The sequence below is a fragment of the Sapajus apella genome, unplaced genomic scaffold, assembly GCF_009761245.1.
Source record: "Sapajus apella isolate SASKATOON/1434 unplaced genomic scaffold, GSC_monkey_1.0 scaffold27, whole genome shotgun sequence".
NCBI classification, from domain to species: domain Eukaryota; kingdom Metazoa; phylum Chordata; class Mammalia; order Primates; family Cebidae; genus Sapajus; species Sapajus apella.
In genome coordinates this window covers 16,086,170-16,109,198 of record NW_022436967.1, presented here as the reverse complement: position 1 = coordinate 16,109,198, position 23,029 = coordinate 16,086,170, and the positions used below count along the sequence as shown (strand labels likewise).

General features: G+C 39.0%; 1 protein-coding gene across 4 annotated transcripts in view; it reads left to right on the top strand.

Annotated features, from left to right (window-relative positions):
* The window catches only part of SPATA5 (spermatogenesis associated 5), a 310,845-nt gene that overhangs the window by 9,255 nt on the left and 278,561 nt on the right, over positions 1 to 23,029 (top strand). For all 4 annotated transcript variants that reach the window (XM_032292360.1, XM_032292361.1, XM_032292359.1 and 1 more), the window contains exons 4-9: positions 3,543 to 3,601; positions 4,199 to 4,834; positions 5,808 to 5,937; positions 6,196 to 6,252; positions 8,452 to 8,575; positions 11,027 to 11,282. In XM_032292360.1, the coding sequence (XP_032148251.1) occupies positions 3,543 to 3,601; positions 4,199 to 4,834; positions 5,808 to 5,937; positions 6,196 to 6,252; positions 8,452 to 8,575; positions 11,027 to 11,282 (1,262 nt within the window). The remainder of the gene's footprint in view (positions 1 to 3,542; positions 3,602 to 4,198; positions 4,835 to 5,807; positions 5,938 to 6,195; positions 6,253 to 8,451; positions 8,576 to 11,026; positions 11,283 to 23,029) is intronic.

Genomic DNA, 23,029 nt, shown 5'->3' with positions numbered 1-23,029 from the left:
AGGTGTATCATCCATCCTCTTGGATATTCTGTATCTAATAGGATTTTGATTCAGTTTGCATATACAGTCTTATCAAAAGTCATTTACAAAAAGCATCTTTTTATACTTTAATGTCATCTTAGTAATAGTTTGGGGGATGTGTTTACATTATATGTAAGTCCCACAAACTATTTTCTAGTCATTAGCTTGATTTTAAAATGTTTCCTTCTCTTTTGCTACAATTGTAGATTTTAGACTTGAGTTTTGGCATAGTTTTTCCTATATAACAGGAAAATATTTTCAGAGCTTATAGTAACAGTTTAATGAACAATAAAAAGCAGAAAGGACAGGAGATAACATGTTGAGTACCAGCTGCATATAGGAGCTTTGTACATATTGCGTGTATTTATGTGCGCACACACACACACACACACACACACATATTTACCCTTCCCTTTTTTAACAGATGAAACAGCTTAATGAGGAGAAGTAACTTGCCTAATATTTTATGAGGTAGTTAATAATATTGTTCAGATTAAACTGGATTATTCCTCAGACTATGTCTTAAAACAGTGCGACAGATAGCAGTAATTCGTTGACTAGAATGAGCATTTATGATGATCTGCAGAGTAGTCAGACCTCTTGAATGCACAGCAGTCTTAGGTGATTAATGATTGCTTATTATAGAGGACTGTGTATGTTTTAAATGAAAGCTCAGGTTTTAAAATTTTGTTTTAAAAAATCTTATGTTTTAAATGTGGCAGCTGAGTATAGACAAGATATTTAATTTCCAATTGGGAAAATCAGTTATTTTAGTCTGCTTAAATCCTTCAGTTGCAAGATTTTATTACTAATAGTAATGTTAGAGCTCCTTCTAGTGGAAATTATTTTATGTGCAACTATTATTTTTTTAAAAGCAAAACTGGTTTGGTATTTTTACTGTTCTTACATAGATTTGTAAATACCTTCTATTTAGAGTTTCATAAATAAAAGTGATTAAGTATAATTTGGTTTAGAGTTCTAGAAACAGAAGTAAATGTAAGCATTTAAGGTGATACATTTTCTCATTAGTTAATATATATATTTGATTTATGAAATTTCCCCTTCATTCTGTTTCTTTTATGCTCTCTCTTGTATATGAATATATTGTTGATTCTCATTATTTGCGATTAGTTATGTTCCATTAAAGTTGCCATGAACACTGTTAGCATATACTGAACCATTTCTTCTACAGGGAAATACCTGTGTGTGTGTGTGTGTGTGTGTGTGTGTGTGTGTGTGTACATGTGCAACACACGCAATAAAAATATTTATACATTTTACATAGATTATAATCTTAAAATTCCAAAATAATTCATTCTGGTAGATTTTATCTTCTTTATTTTACAGAAGAGAAGAGGAGATTTAGAAGTGTTAAGGGGCTTGCCTGAGGCTGCCCCACTATAGGATTTAAGCCCCCTCCAACTAGCTCCAGGCCTGGAGCTTCTTCACTACACTGCTGTGCCCCTGTCACTTTCATTTTCTGGTCATCTTTGAATGAGAGCTGAAACAAGGCAGAGTGTTACCTTATCCTACATAAGCTAGTAACATGAGTGTTGGGTGACCCAAATTTTTTGCTGCTTTTCTGTGTCACTAATGACTAGAAATGCTCCATGAGTATTGATTTTGGGGTACACATAAATTTTTGGGAGTAGATAAATTTGCAAATAAGCATCCACAAGTACTGAGGATTGACTATATTGTATTATTACTGAAGTGATTGGAAACGCCTGTAATCCCAGCACTTTGGGAGGGTGACATGGGTGGATCACCAGAGCTCAGGAGTTCAAGATCAGCCTGGGCAACATGGTGAAACACTGTCTCTACAAAAAATTAAAAAAAAAAAATTTAGCTGGGTATGGTGATGAGCGCCTGTGTTCCCAGTTACTCTGGAGGCTAAGGTGGGAGGATCACTTGAGCCTGCAAGGTGGAGGTTGCAGTGAGCGGAGATCACGCCACTGCACTCCAACCTTGGTAACAGAACAAGACCTCATCTCAAGAAATAAAAAACGTGATTGGAGAACAGTTTTTTTTGACCAGATGGGCACACAGGCACATGCCACCACATCCAGTGAAGCTAATTTTCTTGTGTGTGTGTGTGTGTGTGTGTGTGTGTGTGTGTGTGTGTGTATCTATCTATCTATCTATCTATTTTTTTTTTTTTTGGAGATGGAGTCTTGGTCTGTCACCAGGCTGAAGTACAGTGCTGTGATCTCGGCTCACCGCAACCTCTGCCTCCTGGGTTCAAGTGACTCTCCTGCCTCAGCCTCCTGAGTAGCTAGGGAGGCTGAGGCAGGAGAGTCTACAGGTGCGTGCCACCACGCCCAGCTAATTTTTGTATTTTTAGTAGAGATGGGGTTTCACCATGTTGGCCAGGATGGTCTCGATCTCTTGATCTTGCGATCTGCCTGCCTTGGCCTCCCAAAGTGCTGGGATTACAGGCATGAGTTGCCATGCCTGGCTTGTATTTTTTGTAGAGATGGGTTTTTGCCATGTTGCCCAGGCTAGACTTGAACTCCTGAGCTTAGGCAATCTACCCACCTCAGCTTCCCAAAGTGCTGGGATTACAGGCATGAGCCATTATGCTCGGCTTCCACTTACACTTCCCCTTGAGCTAAAGTGTCCCCCCTCCACTGGTCACTGACAGAATCAGACAGCTGTTTGTCGCCCCTCCTGATATGGGCTGCATATGTATGGAGGAGGAGGAAAAATGCTCATGCTCTGAGAACTGTCCAAGAGCAAGTTTCTTTACAAATGCATGGTATTTAGGTGCATTCACTTCCTGCGCTTAAGCGACTCTGGGGAGACACAGTTATTATGAAGAAGGGGATCTCATTTTTCCTCAGTCATGCCCTTTCTTCAGAAAAATCCTTTGTTGTAACCATTACTCCCCTTTTTCCTACTTCTGCCTCTTCAAGTAACATACTATATAGGACTTAATTTTCTTGAAATAATTTGTAAGTCATACTAAGGAAGGGAAGTAAGTTATTAATAAGAGCCTTTCTCCAAACTATGCAACTTCCTAAAGGGAATTATTAGTGTAGGTCAGTGTTTGAAAAATGTTTTTGACTATGGCACTTAATAAAAATGCATTTTTCATCATGATTCTTTGTATATACACATCCATAGGTATAGTGCACCTATGTGTGCGTATGTGTATGTATGTGTTAGAAATTAATGTTTTACAAAGCAGTATTTACCGTTTCTATATTCAGTGTACCCTGCATTTTTTATTCTATTAAAAAAGTGCTGGATGGGGCTGAATCAAATGATTTTATTACCCTTGTGTTTTGAAGTACATTGATTTAGGCCACTAAGGCACCAGATTGCAAATGATATTTTCATGGCTATAAGTTTCTAAACAATGTAAATCATTTCAAAGTTGTATACATTATTTATTTTAAGGTTGAAGATGGATTTTTCTTTTAAGTCTATATTATAACTATATACATGTAATTTTACACCACAGTTTAGTTTCTGGTGTACCTAATGCTGATTTCTGTCCCCTTCTCATCCTTTTACAGTGACAAAGATATGGAAATTAATGAAGAAGAACTGACTGATTGTATCCTGAGAAAACTAGGTGAGACAAATATTTTAAATTGTTTTCTTAAGTTTTAAGGTGCAAGGCATCAGCAAATAAAGTGTCTTTGAGGGCTTATATATGCATGGTAGTTTTCTTCAAAATAGCTTTGAGAATATTCCCCTCAGTGAATGAATATACTTTTAAGATAGGGATGTGTTACTTTTCTGGTTAATTGGCAGTCGAGCAGTGGAAAGAATATATGATTTGCCTGTGGAAAGAGTCAGTGTTAGATCTGGGACTTTTAACCCTTGCATTGTTGCCCTTTCAGTTGAGTGATGCTATCTTGGAGTGTTGGTTTGGGTTTAGTTTATTATTGAATGTGGAATGCCCGGCTGTTTGTTGATGTGGTTGATAGAATCTGAGCTACACTGAGTATGGAAGATTTCAGATAATCATCTTATCCTTCTGTCTCCAGATGGTGCTATAATGTAGGGGAATATTAGGTCCTCAGTTTTTTTATGACAGTTACTTTATTAATACTCCATCTTTGATTTAGTCTTTTCAGTCAGATGATAGATGAAATATATTACTATTTAAACATTAAACTGGTAAAAATATTATGCTAACATGTATATTTAATAAATTATTTTCTAGATGGCAAGATTATTTTACCAGGCAACTTTCTGTATTGTACATTTTATGGACGACCATGCAAGTTGCAAGTATTGCGAGTGAAAGGGGCAGATGGCATGATATTGGGAGGGCCTCAGAATGACACCGATGCCCAAAGAATGGCCTTTGAACAGTCCAGCATGGAAACCAGTAGCCTGGAGTTATCCTTACAGCTAAGCCAGTTAGATCTGGAGGAGACCCGGATCCCATCATTGAGAAGTACTCCTTGTAAACCAGTTGATGAGAGAATTATAAATAAAACCAGTGATGTTTTGTTGGATGTTACACAGAGCCCTGGAGATGACAGTGGAGTTGTGCTAGAGGAAGTCACAGGTCTTAAATGTAGTTCTGAATCTGCCAGAGAAGGAAATGATCAACTTATCAAAGAAGAAAGACTGCTAAAGTTCAGCATGGGAGCGAAATGCAATACTGATACCTTTTATTTTATTTCTTCAACAACAAGAGTCAATTTTACAGAGATTGATAAAAATTCAAAAGAGCAAGACAACCAATTCAAAGTAACTTATGACATGATAGGAGGCTTAAGTAGTCAGCTGAAAGCAATTCGAGAAATGATTGAATTGCCCCTCAAACAGCCGGAACTTTTCAAGAGTTATGGTATGATTTCTTCAGTTTATTGCACCCAAAAATGTTAAATTCAAATTAAGACAGTTGACACTTGTCTAATGATTGTTCATCCTCTTTTCCTGTTTTTATTTCCTGAGTGGTAGGTATGGTAGAAGAGGTCAGTTGCTTTAGGAGATGCCAGTTTAAACGGGCCATTTTCTGGCCATTTCTCTTTGGTATCTTTAGGTTGTAATGTAAATTAGTGACAGCCTTGTCTTTTCTAATAGCATATTTCCACATTTACCTGTATTGGCTTTACAATAATATCTTGTCATGCTGGATCATCTGTAATGACTGAAGAAATAAACCATTCAAAAACATTAGATAAAACTTTTTTGTTAGGAAATGTAACTGTGTACCCATCACTTTGCCCTGAAGCAGGTAATTAAAGGAATGGTTTGACTCAGGAAATTCAGGGCTTCTGCTGCATTGTTATTGCCGAGATCCTTTGCATGTATTTGGTGCATCTGATCTCTCTGCTTTTTCCTTTCTCATGAATCTTATAAATACTATGTGTATGTATATGTAAAATGAACCCCTGGATTGGCATTTTGCTAGTACTTATGTACCTTATGTACTAGCAAACATAAGTACCCCATTTTCAAGATGGTTAGTTGGAAGAAAACTGGGATTGGTGGCTTGTCTACTTATGTTGTCTGGGCTTTGTTTTCTGATCATTGAACTGTGTTGTGTGGGACGGGGCATGGCAACAATGTGGGTGTCTAGATGTTTTTTTTTTTAACCAACATGCTTCCTCTTGTTCTGTGGCCTACAGAGAGAGAGTCATTATTGGGGATCAATGTATGGGCTAGTTAGTACATCTTTTTGGAAGGGTAGAAAAAACTCTTGACTGTTTGTGATGCAAAGTAAATTTACGTTTTATAACCCATGTTTGAACTTGTATGACAACATTTATAAGAAACCTAGTAATGGTGAATCTAGTGTTTTCTTCTTTTTCTTCCAGGAATTCCTGCCCCTAGAGGAGTGTTACTTTATGGCCCTCCAGGCACTGGAAAGACAATGATCGCCAGGGCTGTGGCTAATGAAGTTGGAGCCTATGTTTCTGTAATCAATGGTCCTGAAATTATAAGCAAGTAGGTACATGATTTAATAGAGTAAACTTAATATTAAATATGCTTCTAAAATGTGTTTTTTAAAAATGATTGTGTGGTACTCTTGATATTTTCGTGCATTGAAATATTTTGCTTTTTAATGTATAAAACTTGCTTGGAAAATGATTTTTGAAAGTAATTTTAAGTATTATAGAAATATTGAAAATTTGGATTAGCTTTTATAGACAAAGCTTTGAAACCAATAAGAAATGATCTTTAAATGTATTTTAATTCTTATAGATTCTATGGTGAGACTGAAGCAAAGTTACGTCAGATATTTGCTGAAGCCACTCTACGGTACTCTTTATTTTTAAATGTTTTGGAATTAATAATCAAGGCAGTATTAGTCAAAGTAAGATAGTAGCACTTTATACAAGGCATAAACAACAGTATAAAAATAATAGTGATAGTAGAAATAGATTGTAGATCTAATGAAATTCGGTCTATCTAATCTTTAAAAGTTTGATAAATGTTATTAAATTACTTAAAATAGAATTAAGACATAATGTTTGATAAGTCATGTGACCTCGTTTGAGCCTTTGAATCCATGACTTTCTTTAGGTGCTTAGGTGTATCTAATATCTTTAGTTATGCTAGTAGACTGTATTATTGTAGCTCTTTAATGCTAGAACTTTGTTTTGTTATACTTTGCTTCAAAGGGAAAAATCTTTTACCCATTAAATAATGACTCTGGGCTGGGCATGGTGGCTCACGCCTATCATCCCAGCACTTTGGGAGGCTGAGGTGGGTGGATCAGGAGGTCAGGAGATTGAGACCACCCTTGCCAACATGGTAAAACCCTGACCCTACTAAAATACAATAAATTAGCCAGGCGTGGTGGTGGGCACCTGCAGTCCCTGCCACTCAGGTGGCTGAGGCAGGGGAATCACTTGAACTTGGGAGGCAGAGGTTGCAGTGAGCTGAGATTGCGCCACTACATTCCAACCTGGCAACAGAGCATGACTTCATCTCAAAAAAATAAAAATAACAACTCTGGCTGGGTGTGGTGGCTCATACCTGTAATCCCAACACTTTGGGAGGCCAAGGCAGGAGGATTGCTTGAGCCAGGAGTTTGAGACCAGCCTGGGCACCATAATGGGACCGTCTGTTTAAAAATAAAAACAATTAGCTGGGCATGGTAGCAAATGCCTGTAGTCCCACCTACTTGGAAAGCTGAGGCAGGAGGATCACTGAGCCTGGGAGATCAAGGCTATAGTGAGCCATGATCGCACTGCTGCACTCCAGCCTGGGCAACACAGACCCTATCTCAAAAACAAATGAACAAGCAAAATCAAAACAATGGTAGAGACATAGCCATATTATGAGTGATGTTATATTAGACCAAGTTATAAACCATATTTTAATACTAATTACAGTATAACAATGAAACCTAAATTTCTGAACTCAAGTGATCCTCTCCCTGTAGCCTCCTAAGTGTCTGGAACTATAGGTGAGCACCACCATGCCCAGCTAATTTTTGTATTTTTTTTCTAGCAACAGGTCTTGTTATGTTGGCGAGGGTAGTCTTGAACTCCTGGGCTCAAGCCATTCTCCTGCCTAAGCCTCCTAAAACGTTGGTTGTTTTGGTGTTTAACATCATAATTACTGCTCTTAAATAAAAAAAAGTGCCATTTTAAAGTTTATTTTTTTTTCCCCAATGATAGTAGATGAAATAAGCAGTTTGTAGTCCTAGTACTGTACTGAAAATTTGAAAACACCTTATTGTTTAGGATGCTTTTGTTGTTTTCATGGCAGCTGAGATTTCCTTTTGTGAGAGAATTCACATCTTTTTTTTTTTTTTTTTTTTGACATGGAGTCTTGCTCAGTTACTAGGCTGGAGTGCAGTGGCATGATCTTGGCTCACTGCAACCTCCGCCTCCCAGGTTCAAGTGATTCTCCTGCCTCAGCCTCCCAAGTAGCTGGGATTACAGGTACCTGCCACCATGCCAGGCTAATTTTTTGTATTTTTAGTAGAGACCAGGTTTCACTATATTGGCCAGGCTAGTCTGGAATGCCTGACCTTGTAATTTACCCGCCTCATCCTCCCAAAGTGCTGGGATTACAAGCATGAGCCATCGCACCTGGCTACAAATTTTAATTTTAATAGTTTAAAAATAACACGGCATTTCTAGTTTGTGTTCTTTGGTTTTAACCCTACTCAAAGGGACAGTATCTCTGGCCTCAGCTTCTGAATTGATCCAGTCATAACAACTTAATGGGCATTACTGGAAGAGTTCTGGGCATTACTGAGCGAGTTCTTAGGAGACCTTCATCTCTTAAGCAGTAGATTTACTCAATTACCCAGACTTTTAATGGGGTAGATAGTATATGAGGTTAGTGAGTTAGCATTTCTAAGGTTTTTTAGCTTAACATAATATCTTTATAATATTAAGTAAATTCTAAATTTGATATGTTGTGTTTTAATTAAAATTGAAACTAAGTAAAATTCAAAATCAAATGTAGACGAGAGATTTCATTTTACTTGTTTGTTTTTAGGCACCCATCAATTATTTTTATTGATGAGCTGGATGCACTTTGTCCAAAAAGAGAGGGAGCTCAGAATGAAGTGGAGAAAAGAGTTGTGGCTTCACTCTTAACACTAATGGATGGCATTGGTTCGGTAAGTATAGTGCTAGTATTGATTGTGTGTAGTATTTAATTCTTAAATACATAGGTAGGGGCAAAAGCTGTTGAATGTGTCAGAGTCTTTGGATATTTTAGGATAAGGACAAAATATTAACCATACCAACTAGAGGAAAGACCTGTAAAATAATTTGTTATAGTATATTACTTAGTAACTGCTAGGACAACATCATAACCTGGCATATTTTTTCTAGCACGTAAAATACTATGCCATGATGGATTTGTTTTGTGATAAATGCTGTTAACTTTAAAACCTGAAGCAAAGATCAGTAAGGAAGATTGAGCAGTTAAATTTTAGGGGATTTTATTTTATTTTATTTTTATTATTATTTTGAGACGGAGTGTCGCCTTGTGGTCCAGGCTGAAGTGCAATGGCACGATCTCGGCTCACTGTAACCTCCGCCTTCCAGATTCAAGCGATTCTCTTGCCTCAGCCTCCTGAGTAGCTGGGATTACAGGCACACACCACCACACCCGGCTAATTTTTTTTTTTGTAATTTTAGTAGAGACAGGGTATCACCATTTTGGCCAGGCTGGTCTCAGACTCCTTACCTTGTGATCCTCAAAGTGCTGGGGTTACAGGCTGAGCCACTTTGCCTGACCCTCGGGGATTTTATTAAGAGATGCCATGAGTAAGTCTTATTACCCATGTAAAAAATGGACTCTTTCAAGGCTTTGTACTATGGAAATGAAAGGAAAGAAAGTGAGAATAATGGAAAATGTTTTGTACAACATTTAAAAAGAATTACTCATGTTACCAGATTCTCTGATAGGGTATACATTCTTTTATTAATAAAAACTACATGCTAATTATGGAAGGAATATTCATAGGACTAACAAGAGAGTAGGCATGAACAAAAATTTTCTAAGCCTCCTGACATCCATTAATTAGAAAAACACTTTTTATGCTGGATTGTGAATAAGTAAAGTTTTTACAATCATAATATGTTAGAACCAAAAGAAATTTTAGAAATCATGTAGTATCAAGTCTCTTTTGTACATTAAAAAAACTGGTCATTTAGAACTTTTGTTTTTTATTGTCTAGTGATAGAAAGTAAACATGTGAAAATAATATAAAGGATTGGCATTAAGTTGCTGTTATTTACTAACATGTTAATAATTTTAAGAGCCTGTAAGAGAAGGGTTGTCACCTGGTGGAGACTGGCTGACTACCTGGTTCTCAGTCCTGGAATAGTACCTAGGAGTGATTGTCATGTCCCAGGTTTGATTCTCAGGTTATAAAGTTGGAGAATTCAGTGTTATTAGTATGTTGGAGATGATAGAGTTGTGAGGACAGACTGAGCCATGATAACACTTACAAGAGAATGATGTATAAAATAGTATGCTAGTTTGTCCATTTACAGGAGATATAAGTATTAAGCAGACCAAATGTTTGCGTTTATGGATGACCATATTTTCACCTTGATGGCAAATATAGAGAGCTATCTTATAATTACAAGGGTTCTTGGTAAGTATGACGTCAGATGAAAGGCTTAATGTTGGAGACTCTTAATTATTTCAATCTGCTGTCTTTTTCTCTGCCATGGGGATAAGCCTGTTGTGGATTAGTGTTCTTGCCTTTGGGCAAGGAATGGAAATGTGATGCTGATGCGTTAGTCTGAATATATTTAAGGGCCTGTTTTTGTACTTCTAAACTTATAATTTGTAGATTCACTATAGTCCATGCATTATCTGTTGGCACATGCAATGTAATTGATTTGGTTTGAGCTTTTTTTAAAAAATTTTTTAACATAAATCATATCCTAGTTATGCCGGTCTCTGGGTCATCTGAATAGAATATTGTATAATTTCTACAGGTGGCTGATCATGATCATAGTTCTTTATTATTTGCTGTTCCTAATTTCCTTTTCAGAGAGCAAAAATACCTGTGTATTCAAGGGGGGCTGATACTTGGATGTTGGTTATATTGTTGTCTCTATTTTCAGGAATTTAAAAATGTATCCATATTAAAAAATAGTCTGTGAGTGAAGACTTTTTAGATAACTTTCTAATAGAGTATTGTTCTTTTTGAATATTATGTATGTCATAATCCAAGTAGGGAAAAGGACTATTTAAAACAGTTAAAACAATTACATAGTACAGTATTATATATTTTTTTTATGAGAATGATACAGTTAAGATGTGAGAAGTAAGAGATATCATAGTAGATGGAGAGGTAAGTATTGGAAAACTTTCTACTGGAGGAAGCAGTTAGGCTGAACATTGAAAAATGTGTAATAAAGTAATAAATGCATAATAAAAATCTATTACTAATAAAAGTAATTGATAGGTAATGAAAGTGTAGGATAGGACTTAGTAGGCTGGACAGTTAGATGATTCATCCTTGTTTATACAGCCAGTGCATGCCCCCTTCTTTTTTTCTAACTTTCAGAAAAATAAGAAATTTATTTTCATTTTATTTTGTTAGGAAGGAAGTGAAGGACAAGTGTTGGTCCTTGGGGCCACAAATCGCCCTCACGCTTTGGATTCTGCACTCCGAAGACCTGGGCGATTTGATAAAGAGATTGAGATTGGAGTTCCCAATGCTCAGGACCGGCTAGATATTCTCCAGAAACTGCTTCGAAGGGTACCCCATTTGCTCACTGAGGCTGAACTGCTGCAGCTGGCAAATAGTGCTCATGGATATGTTGGAGCTGACTTGAAAGTCTTGTGTAATGAAGCAGGTGAGTGTGATTTGCCATGGTGAGTCTATATTGATGAACTTATCTCCAGTTTATTTACATACAAATAATTTATATTTTGCTTATTTCTTAATGGAAGTAGCTTTGTTTCTAATTGTAAAATGTATTGAAAAAATTTAGTTGATTCAGAAAACTATAAAAAAGATATAAAAAACACTCAATCCTACCTCTAAAGGATAACCACCATTATAGTGTATACAGTCAGCCCTCCATATCTTTGGGCTTAGCATCTGAGAATTCAACCAACTGTGGTTTGAAAATATTCAGGAAAAAAAAAAGACAATAAAAAGATAAAACAGTAAAAAATAATAAAAATTTTAAAAAGTATTGCAACTACAGTGGACCTTTGAACTATGAGGACTTGAACTGCATGGGTCCACTTATATATGAATATTTTTAAATAAATATACTGGAAATTTTTTTGGAGATTTGCAATAATTTGAAAAAGCTTGCTTTTTCTCTAGCTTGCTTTATTGTAAGAATACAGTGTATAATACATATAACAAAAAATACGGTTAATCAACTGTTTATGTTATTGGCAAAGCTTCAGGTCAACCATAGGCTATTAGTAGTTAGGCTTTGTGGGAGTCAGAAGTTATACATAGTTTTTTGACTGCACAGAGATTGGTATCCCTGACCCACAAGTTGTTCAAGGGTCAACCATATTTACATAGCATTTACATTGGATCAGGTAAAAGTAATCTAGAGATTATTTAAATTATATGGGAGGATGTGTGTAGGCTATATGCAAATACTGAGCCATTAAGGGGCTTGAGCATTCCTTAGATTTTGGTGCTTAGGGGTCCTGGAACCAAACCCTGTAGATACTAAAGGATGACTATGTATTAGACTTCTCCAAAGTACACACACACGCACGCACGCACGCACGCACGCACATGTAATCAGATGCATTGGTGGCAATATTGATGATGACAATATTTATTGCTATATCGTGCTGTGGAAATCAGGGAGAAGTATAAGCTAGAGAATCACAATTTTCCTTAAAATTGAGTGTCATGCTGGACCCCTATTAACTTCAGTAGGGATGGTACCAGGTTTGAGAGGCTGAAGAAGAGACCCAGAGCCAATGAATGAAACTTAGGGCTTATTTGGCAGCACTTACTTATAGGGTGGTCCAGTGGTCGTGGGCTGGACAGGAGAACTGTAATTACTTGCTTAAAGCATGCAGCTTGTATAGCATTTTCACTTAGCATCCTCCCCCCAGCAACTTTCACATGGCAACCTCCTTTCTCAAGTTATTGCTGTCAGGGGCATCTGCAATACAGGGTCATTCATTCTCAGGATATGCTTAAATTATTGCTGTCAGGTGCATCTACCATATACTCTGCACCAGTGTACCTCTCCATGGCCCTCTCATTCTTATACCATTCTGTCGTGATATCCCTGGGGCCAGGTATGTGGAGGAGCATTGCAGCCAGATGCTGCAGTAGCAATATAAACTACAACAAAAAAGAATAACAAATATAATAACAATCATACTATACAGAAGGTTTTTCAATGGTTTGGGAGTTGATTAAAACAGATGGTTATAGGATTGTAAGACTTGGATTCTGTAGTGGAAATATGGGTATTTAAGGCCTGCATGGCCTGGGTTACATTGTGAAAGTTATCGGGAATATATACACAACAGGTTTTAATTAATGCACAGGTTCCGCCCTTGGGGTTGTCTATGGCCATGTGATTTTACAAAGAGGGGTGCATGACCCACTATATCTATCTATACTGCTGTCGTTTACTCTAGCCCATCATCATGTATAGCCTACCTACAGCAGGAGTGACATTAACTTGCTCCCTCACCAAGCAGGAAATATGCCATCTCATGTCGTTGGTGGTGGGAAACTTGCTGCAAGAGGTGCTGTTGTCACTGAAGGGAAATAGGTGAAGGTCATTATACCAAGTATAATGTTAGTTGCTTGGATGTGGCATGGCAGGCCGACAATGGAGGAGGGGGCATCGCTCCACAGACCCAGTAGTCTCTTTTTTTCTGGAGAGAGATAACCATCTGCATCCAGTCAGTGGAGAGATTTGTGGCACCCCATCTATGGGCAAAAGGTGAGGTGTTTAGTGGGTACAAGAAAGGACAAGTCCTGGCCATTTAACAAAACATGGGGAGTTTTGTCCTTCCGAGAGAGCACCACCCCTGGCAGCAGCAGCCCGATGCCTGGTTTACAATACCCAATGGACTGGCCCTCCTCTGTAATGTGTTGCAGGAGGCCAGAGGAAGACAGTGGAGGTACTAAAAGGTTTCATCATGGGAGGATGTTCATCCCCTTGCACAAGGGAGGACTAGGATTCGTTATTTTAGCATTACGATGGAGAGTATAGTGTAAAATAGGTGTGACCTGTATATCCTGATATAGACCCTTCCCCATGGAGCAGAAAAACAGAACCATCAGGGTCTGGTTTACCATTTCCCAGAACCACATAATGATTTGCTCGCCAGTAGGTAGGTCCTTTGGCAAGGGCAATAGAAGGTTACTTTGTGTCCCAGGTTGAGGGCAAAGGTACACTGTCCTTTACCCCATCTACCTGGATCCTGATGGTGGTATCACATCCTTGTGTCAGAAGAGTATACATGATGGGGCGATGAGAACGTGCATGTTCACTCAGGTTATGCATGGCTGCTGGTAAGTAATGTGTCTACAGAGCCAGAGAGCACATCTCCTGTAGGAATTGTTTCAACAGTCCATTCATTTGTTCAGTTAGCCCCAATGCTGTAGGGTTGTACGGCAGGTGGATATGCCAGTGGATATCCAGGACCTCTTCCTATTCCTGCAGTTTATATCTGGTAAAGTGTGAGCCCTGGTCCTGTTAATACTGATGTGGACGTTGTAGGCTGCACACAGCTGTTCTGCTTTTATGGTGGCTTTTTGTGTGGCATGCTTGTTGGGATATGCCCGTAGTAGCCCCGTGCAGGTTTCTGCACAAGTCAAGGCATAGTGGCAGCCATCCAATAGAGGCAAAGATCCTATGTAGTCTACCTGCCACCATTGTGCTGGACTCTGGCCCCTGGTGGTCTTTGTGGTATCAGGTGGCAAGGGCCTGTGGCGCTCCTGTGCACAGGTAAGATATTGCTGACAGATGTGTACTGTGTCTTTGTATCATAGTGGCATGCCCCAATTCTTTGCTATGGCCCAAAGGCCTGTCTTCTTTTGTAACCAATTGACCACCTCTTCTGTGGGGACTCCCTTGAGGGGACAAATGCAGGTTAATTTGTCTGCCTGTTCATTTCCAGGTGGTGTAGATGCAGTATGGGGATACACATGGTAGATGATTTTATGCATCCCCTGGATGCAGTGCTGAATGTCCTATGTGTCACTACCCCAAAGGAGGTGACCTGCTACTGTCTAGTCCTATGGTTCCCATTGTAGTAGCCACATGGCGAGTGGCTTTACATTAGATTAGGTAAAAGTAATCTAGAGATTATTTAAATTATATGGGAGGATGTACATAGGCTATATGCAAATACTAAGCCATTTTATATAAGGGTCTTGAGCTGTCATTAGATTTTGGTATCTCAGGGGTCCTAGAACTAATACCCCATAGACACTAAGGGATAACTATATCCTATCAGACTTTTCCAAAGTACACACACACACGCACACACACATAATCAGGTGTATCAGTGGCAGTATTGATGAAGATGATATTTATTGATATATTATGCTTTGGAAATCAGGGAGAAGTGTATGCTGGAGAATCACAATTTTCCTTAAAAATGTCATGCTGGATGCCTGTTAACTTCAGACAGCCCAGCTGTGGGTACATAGGACTGTTGGATCTGGCTTATAGAGGAGGTCCATCCAGACAGCTTGCAGCTCAGCTCATTGGCTACTATGTCCTTGGCCTGTATCAATCCAGATACTGTCAGTGGATGGCTGAATGGTCGTACCTGTCCAAGTGCAAGGATTGCCTCGTGACAAGCTGTCAGTGTACCAGGCCTAGTCAGACATTGGGCCCTGTCCATCCTGTATGAAGGAGGGAATCTGTGGAGATTCAGCAGCCTCCCTCAAAGACTATGTGACAGTTTTTACATAGATGACAGGGCCAAGCACCGAATGGAGCTCTGAGCTCAAGGGGCTATTCGTGTGCTCCTCCGTTGCAGGTATGCATGCCATTTGGCCACAGTCTGTGTCTGGGCATTCCCAGACTTTGGTTTCTGGAAGATACCCTTTAGCCAACCTGCTTTGGGGTACTGGATACGTACTAGCACTGGGACCCCCTTTGTAATATTCTCCACTTGTTGTAAGGCATAATGTATAGCACAGAGTTGTCGTTCCATGGCACTATGTCTAACTTCACCTTTTATTCATAGCTGGGACCAGAATCCTAAAGGCACACATATATTCTCTGCTTTGCCACAAGCCCTACCCAAACCCCTCAGGATAATGGCTACATCTAGTTCACAAGGCCGTCTCTGCACCTGGACTCCCGTGGCTTGTATTTGTTTCACTGTGACTTTAGCTTGTTCAAAGTTCTCATCCTCCTTTGTGGATTAGTCTCAGTGGGCCCCCTTCTTGTCTAAACAGTATAGGGGTCTAAGGAGTTGGGCCAAATGTGGAATAAAAGAATGCCTATACCTTATGAGTCCTAAGAAGGTTTCCAGCTGCTTTTGGTGTCACAGAATGTGAGTATGCCTGCACCTGTCCATGATTGCAGACCCAAGTATTTGGCTGATAAGCCTCGGCCCTGGATTTTATCTGTGTTATGGCTCATCCGCTGTTTGCTAGATGAGACAGCAAGGTGTGGGGGGGCACAGTTTGAAAGCTGAAAAAAGACTCAGAAGTTAGCATGATATCTTCAGTGTAATAGAAAACATGTACCCCTTCAAGACCACCATGGCTATGCAAATATCCCTGGGGCACGACGGTAAAGGTCTGTTGTTCTTCCCAGGTGAATTGGTCTTGACTCTGGGGCAGTGGGGATGCTGAAGAAGGCATTGGTTAAATCAGTAACAAAATAGTACGTGCCCAGTGTCTCTCCTGCTCTCCTTAGAAGAGATATTGGGAACAGGTGCATACATTGGGGGACCACCTTATTTAATTCCCGATAACCTTCTGTCACTGTCCATGTCCCCTCAGGCTTCTGCATGGGCCATACAGGGCTGTTGTATGGGCTGTGCACTGGCCTTATAATGCCTCCTTGGGCTAACTCCTTAACAATCTCTGTGGTCTCATTATGTCCACCAGCAGGCAGTATTGCTTCAGTGCTACTACTTGCCGTGTGGGATTGGCAACTGTACTGGTGTCCATTTCACTTTCCTGTTGATCACATGCTTCACCACTCAGGCAGAACTCTCCAGTAGTCGTTTGGAGGGTCAAACCTCATAAGATATCCATTCCCAAGATGTATTCCAAGATGGGAACTATGCATACTAAGTAGGGTTTTGGTGACAGTCTCCCAACTTATAATACTAGTTCAACTTGTCTGACCCCCGCTCCATAACCACCTATTGCTGTTATAGGCCCTTGAACCAATGAATGTCACCATATATGAAAGTACATTCAGCCCTAGTATCCACTAGGGTACACACAGTCTGTTTATTCTTAGGTGACCAATATATAGTTAGTTCTTCATGTGGCCTCTGGTCCCCAGGTACCCTGGCCATTATTACTCTTATCGGGATTCCGGGGCCTTGGTTTTCATCCAGTCTAATGGGGTTGACACCTGCCATTCCTGTGCAGGAAGGGTAGTGGACTGAACCTGAGGCTCCTTAGTGAAGCAGAATTCTGGTGTCAGCTTCTGCTACAGTCTGACCAGAACAGCATTAGGTTATCTGTTTTCATAGTAGCTATTTGTACCACATTTGTTGGTCAGTCACCCTGATGGGCCCCTTGACTGTCTCCTTTCCGTTGGCACCCTTGCCTTTCATCCCAGCAGTATGTACCCTTCACCTACGCAGTTTCTCCGTTTCTTCTAAGTTGGGGGCTGCTTGGGTGGCCTGAGACACTGGTTGTCTTACTAGGGGGCTCTGGATAGACGCTAGCATACCATACTATTGGTTCGGTGCAGATTGTAAGATTGTATTTTTCATATTGGCAGTGAAAAGCCCTTTGTTGTATCTTGGTAATGTTCAGCATAGACAGCATGTTTCATCCCTAATTCCCAGAGGATGTCCTGCAATTCCTCCATAGTCTGCCATTGCAAAGGAGATGCCCTCATTTGGCCATGCTTCATTGCAGCCTACAACCACCCAGCTACAGAGGGGCATGGCCTGGTCCTCATTATTGGCACCATTGAGGTGGTGCCTCATGGCTGGGTGGCATGCACTGGATGCCATTCCACTCATCTTGAGTCTGGACTCTCCATCCCCATGTCTCATACACAGAGAAGCCACCTCTCAATCAACTGTCTCTCCTCCTTCCTGAACCCAGCTTCTGCCCAGCTCTACCAATTCCGCAGTGGTGTAGTGCTGCATTGTGGTGTGCTGCCATCTTTCAGGCAGAGACAAGTTTTGTAGGTCTGTTCCCTACAGGCACAATTAGTCTGACTATCTTGGTAGTGACTACGGATGGACAGAGAGGACAGGAACCTCTACGGGCTTATCCCAGTCCTCACTGCTCCTCACTAGAGCTCTCTATTGGGTCCCTGGACTTAGAGTCCCAGGAAAATTTAGTCATATATTTCTAACTTGGCATGGGAGCTGGTGACCCTTCAAACGGGCTACCTGACAAGCTAGAATTTCCATTTTGTCATCCTGTTTCTGCAGTTCGGACAGTAGGGTCTCTGATGTTTTAGCTTGAGCTAGTCTGGCATGTCTTTCTAGTCATAATTTGTCCTATAGCAGATGACCACTTGCCTGTGCTGGGAGCTCAGTCTCAGTTGTTGCTTGGAGCATAGTCAAGAATGGCCAGCCAATTGTGGCTGTCACAGCTTGGGCATCTAACTTAGATCCATCCCCTGCAATGGTGTTTTTGGGGTGTTCCTATACTCATACATTAGGCCCCATCCATAAGGATAGTGGCTTTTGGGCCCCACATAAATGTTATGGTCAGCCTGCTATTTCCCCCTCATATTTCCCCTTTCCTGATCTTACTGTCTCAGTGCTCATGAGATTTTCTCCAGCTTCCTACCGTGTTCACCAGTTGTGGTACTGGGTCCCAGTTAATTTCATCCATAATGATGGCACCAGATTCAAGAAGCAAAAGAGACCTGGAGCTAGCAAATAAGACATAGGGTTTTATTAGGGAGAACTAACATACAGGAACAGTCCAGTGGTGGCAGACTAGACAGGAGAACCTCAAGTGCTTGAAAAAGCATGCAGCTTATATAGCACTTTTTCTTAGCATCCTCCCTCCAGCAGCCTCCATGTGGCAACCCTCCTTTCTTGAGTTATTGCTCTCAGGTGCATTTGCCATACACCTACTACCACTGTAATGGCATGAATCAATTCCTGAGGATTAACGTCCTTGTGGTCTCATGGCCTAATTCCTTCCAGTGGTCCTAACTCTTAATACTATTACAATGGCAATTAAACTTCAACATGAATTTTGGAAGGGACATTCAAACTGTAGTAGTTATTTTAGAGCTTCAGTTCAGAAATAGAAATGCAGTAACTTTTACCTCCAAATGATTGACTCATAGTTACCTAATTTAGTAGGCAGTAAAGGAGAAGAAGAAAAAAATGGAAGAAAAAGGAGGATAGGAAGAATTAGATAAAGGAAAGGGAGAAAGAAAGTGAAGAAAAAGCCCTAAGCATCTTCCGGCCTCATCAGTTATTTTCAGTGGTCTTATCTTTTGTACCTGTTTGAACGACTTACACTTAGGTAGTTAGTCAGGGTTTTTCCATGATGTTCTTAGAAACAGTGCTATAAAGCAGACTAATGTTGGTTGTGAAGTGCACTGCATTTTCTCATTGGAACAGTTTTATAATTTATGACTAAAGACTGAGTAAATTATCAATTTGGTTAGCAGTGTGACTTAGAGGGAAAGCTGAAACAACTGTGAAACTCCAAGGATTTAAAGTGGTAGGATTAAAATTAAAAATACGTAAAACAAACCTGAATTTAATGGGAAAGAATAAGTAACAGAGAGAGATTTAACTTACGTACCCAGAAATACATCTCCTGGAGATGGAGTCTCTTAGTGTCAACCTCACAAATCTGGTCAAGATGCCCATATAGGCCAGTGGCCATTTACAAACACTCCTCTTAAACATAGCACAACTGGTGAACAATGAAAATGCCTCCTAAAAAGCACTTGTTTTAAACAAATATAGTGAAAGGCTGTATCAGAACCAAAGCTTAGTAATATGTCAGTGGGAAGGCAAAAATGGACTAACAGCAGTTATTTAAAGCAGCCTCAGTGTCCTACATTTTTGAAGATTACATAGCACTTGCTCATTGTTACTTATAAAGGTAACAATAACTTCTTAAGAGTTCTTTCCTCAGCGCAAAGCAGGGATTTCTGAAAGCAATAAAGGGTGGAAAAAAGAGAAGATTCCCGAGGTGTTTACAAACAAAACTAAGCTCAACTCTAAAATTAATAAACACGGTTCACCTCTATCAAGGGTGTATAGGGTAATAATTATATCTCCTAGATTTCACAGATATTTCTCAGATTCTTCTTATTCAATTCAACTAATCAAATACTTCTTGAGCACCTATAATATACCAGACATCATTAATATTGCCTCCAAATATGAAGATATTACCATGACTCTTTGAAAAAACAATTATTCTAACCTTAGAGGTAATTCTAAGATCAGTGTAATGATTGTGACTGCTTGAACCTGTAGAATTTACTAAAAGAGGTTACTGGGGCCCATCCCCAGAGTTTCTGATTCAGTAGGTCTGATCTGGTACCTGAGAATGCTAGCAAGCTCCCAGGTAATGCTGATGCTGGTGCTAATGCTGCTGATCTGGGGACCACACTTTGAGAGCTATTGACCTAGGGCATTGGTTCCTAAACCTCATTATGCATCAGGTGCACCTGGGAAACTACACGCACACTCACTCACTCATGCTCACACTCACATTTCCACTCATAGTTAATTGTTTAAGGGAGTTAGGGAGCTGGAGGCGGGATCTATAATGTTTTCCAAGTGATTTTGAGGCAGCCAGTCCTGCACTTGCCTGTTAGTTGGGCATTGGATTCGCTGATTTACACAAGTGGTTCTCCAATCTATGTAAGAATCATTTGTAGAGCTTGTGAAAACACAAGCTGAGGACTATCCTGCTGATTCCTGTAGGCCCAGAAGATCCAAATGGGGCCCAAAATGTGCATTTCTAACAGGCTTGCAGATGTGTCAATGCTGCTGGTCCAAGAACTGTACTTTGAGAATCTAGGGCAATTGATTGCCCTAGATCAATCAATTACCCAGTTTTTGGAGATTCTCTGTAACTGATTTAAATAACTGGATTAAATTTAGGAAATGAAATTCTTTGACTATCTCTAATAGTGTTGTTTCCTCTCAGAGGTTTTTTTGTGATAGTAATGTGCTCTTCCAAATTATTATTTAACTTTCCCACTCAAGGGAAAATGAATGTCTAAGTTTGCTTTGCAGTTATATATAATGGTACTAAATAAAATTTAAAGGTGGCAAATAATTCTGGAAAAAAAAAAAAGGCACAAGTAAATCAGTTAATTAGCAACTAAGAATACAGGAAAGAACACTGACATGTGTATTTCCTAGTTAAGATTGTGGACCTGCATGTTTGTGCTCTTTATATGTTGTCTGATGATTTTCCCTCTTCCTGGGCTGCCGCATAGTGAAGTAAACTCTGTACTTTTTAACAAAAGTTGTACACATACGTCCAGTAATGGCATGAATTGAAGTGATTCAGAATTTCTTAGAACATACTGAGTTAGGCTTCCTGATTGTTTCTGTAATCTAAAGGTTATTATTTGTAGGATACAAATACAAAACCTCTGCAGTATTTATGTAGCTTGTACGTGCCTTTTCAGAGGATGGAAAGTTTACAGTCCATACTTTGTAGGAGTGATGCTGCATCTTTTGCGTGTGCTTACTCTCAACATCTCTAATCTTTTATTCCAGGTTAATAAATATTTTCCATATCTTTTAGCGTTGTTCTCATAATGCATATGAAAGTTGGAAGTACTACATGCAATAGGTACTGTTGCTTTCAACACTTAGATCTCCCATTATTTGGGCAGATATAACATTTGGTGTTGGTGATTGGGTGTGAAACTTATTTTCAAAAGTTATATTTTCTTTATAATTAATTTATCAGCTAGAGTGTGGTTTGATGTGTCGTGACTTGTCCAAAGATCTAATGTTTTGTAGTTCACCTTTTTAAAGCAAAGAGCAGCTGTATGTTGAAATGTTTTATCTCAAATGGACAAGCTGTTTACAAGCTAGACTCTAACACATCCTGACATTTAATGTTTATGTTTGTATTCCTCCTGGGATTAAACTGCCTTTCTAATTAATTAGTTGCATAGCCTTTTATTAATTCCCTCAAAATTTATAACGTTTTAAATTAACAACATACATAAGCATACTGCATTTTTTGGAAAACATGAATTGTTAATTATGTAGCAGTGACATGAGTTTTATAAACTCTGTTGAATGTTAGAAGATGCTTAGCAACAATGTTTTCCAAATATAGGGATTTATTATAAACTTATCCTTCTAAGGCTGCCTGTGCCATTTCAGGAGAGTGAATATAAATAGATCTTGATATCTTCAACAAGTGGACTTAGTCATATTGTTTACAGTGAAAGGAAGTATTTGCTTTGCATCTCTAGGAATTGTCTTTAGCATCCTTGTTAATTACACATCATTTCAACATGTTCTTACCAAATTCTCAGGTCTTGATACAGTAGCATAACAGAACAGGAAGAATTAAACCTCATACTTAAATAATTATTTTGTTATTAAAGCACTTAAATCCATCTAGTAACAATCCTGAATCTAATAATTGTAACTTTTTTTGAGATGGAAAATTTTATCTCTTGTCCAGTGTTCTGAGATATTTTTAGCTCATTAGTTTCTGTACCCCCAACTAGCTTACTTTAACAGGAATTTATGGAGCATCTGCTATGTATGTAATAGTCCAACTCTTATGAAAGGCTCTTTTTCTAATATTTTTAACTTTTTTTTTCAATTCTGCCAATGTTTTCTGTTAGAATTAAAACATTGATACTATAAAAAATTTAATATTTTAAAATAAAATCCAGGGAAATAATGGGATTTATTACAAAATTTATGATGAGTTCAACATTCAAATGCTAGCATTATACTTTATCAGCTGATAAACATTGAGCAAGCCATTCAGCCTCTTGGGTTTTATATCCTCACTAGCTAAATAGGGATAACACTATGGTTTTAAGAGTTCCTATGAGGTTTAGTAATATAGCCTGGCAGCAGTAGTGATGGTTTATATAGTCCCTTGATAACTGTTACTTCATTTCTTATTTTCTTCTTTAGCCTCTGGAAAACCGATATTTAAATATTTTCTAAAAATTGTATTTTATGTATATTTCTGCATTTCTCTGATAGAATCTTGTTTGGATTTTGGCAATTTTTCTGATATCTTATGAAGTGTTCTTTGTTATCATAATATAAGAGATAGGGAAATCTGGCAGAAACCTTTGCTTTGCTAAAGTACTGATTTTTACTGAATCTGAATCAGTAAAAATGTTGCCCGTCAATAAGAATATGCAGACTGGAGATATGGCTTGTTTTTGGGTAGCCGCCTTGACAGATTTTCTTTCTTTTTGAGACAGCCTTATTCTTTTTGCCC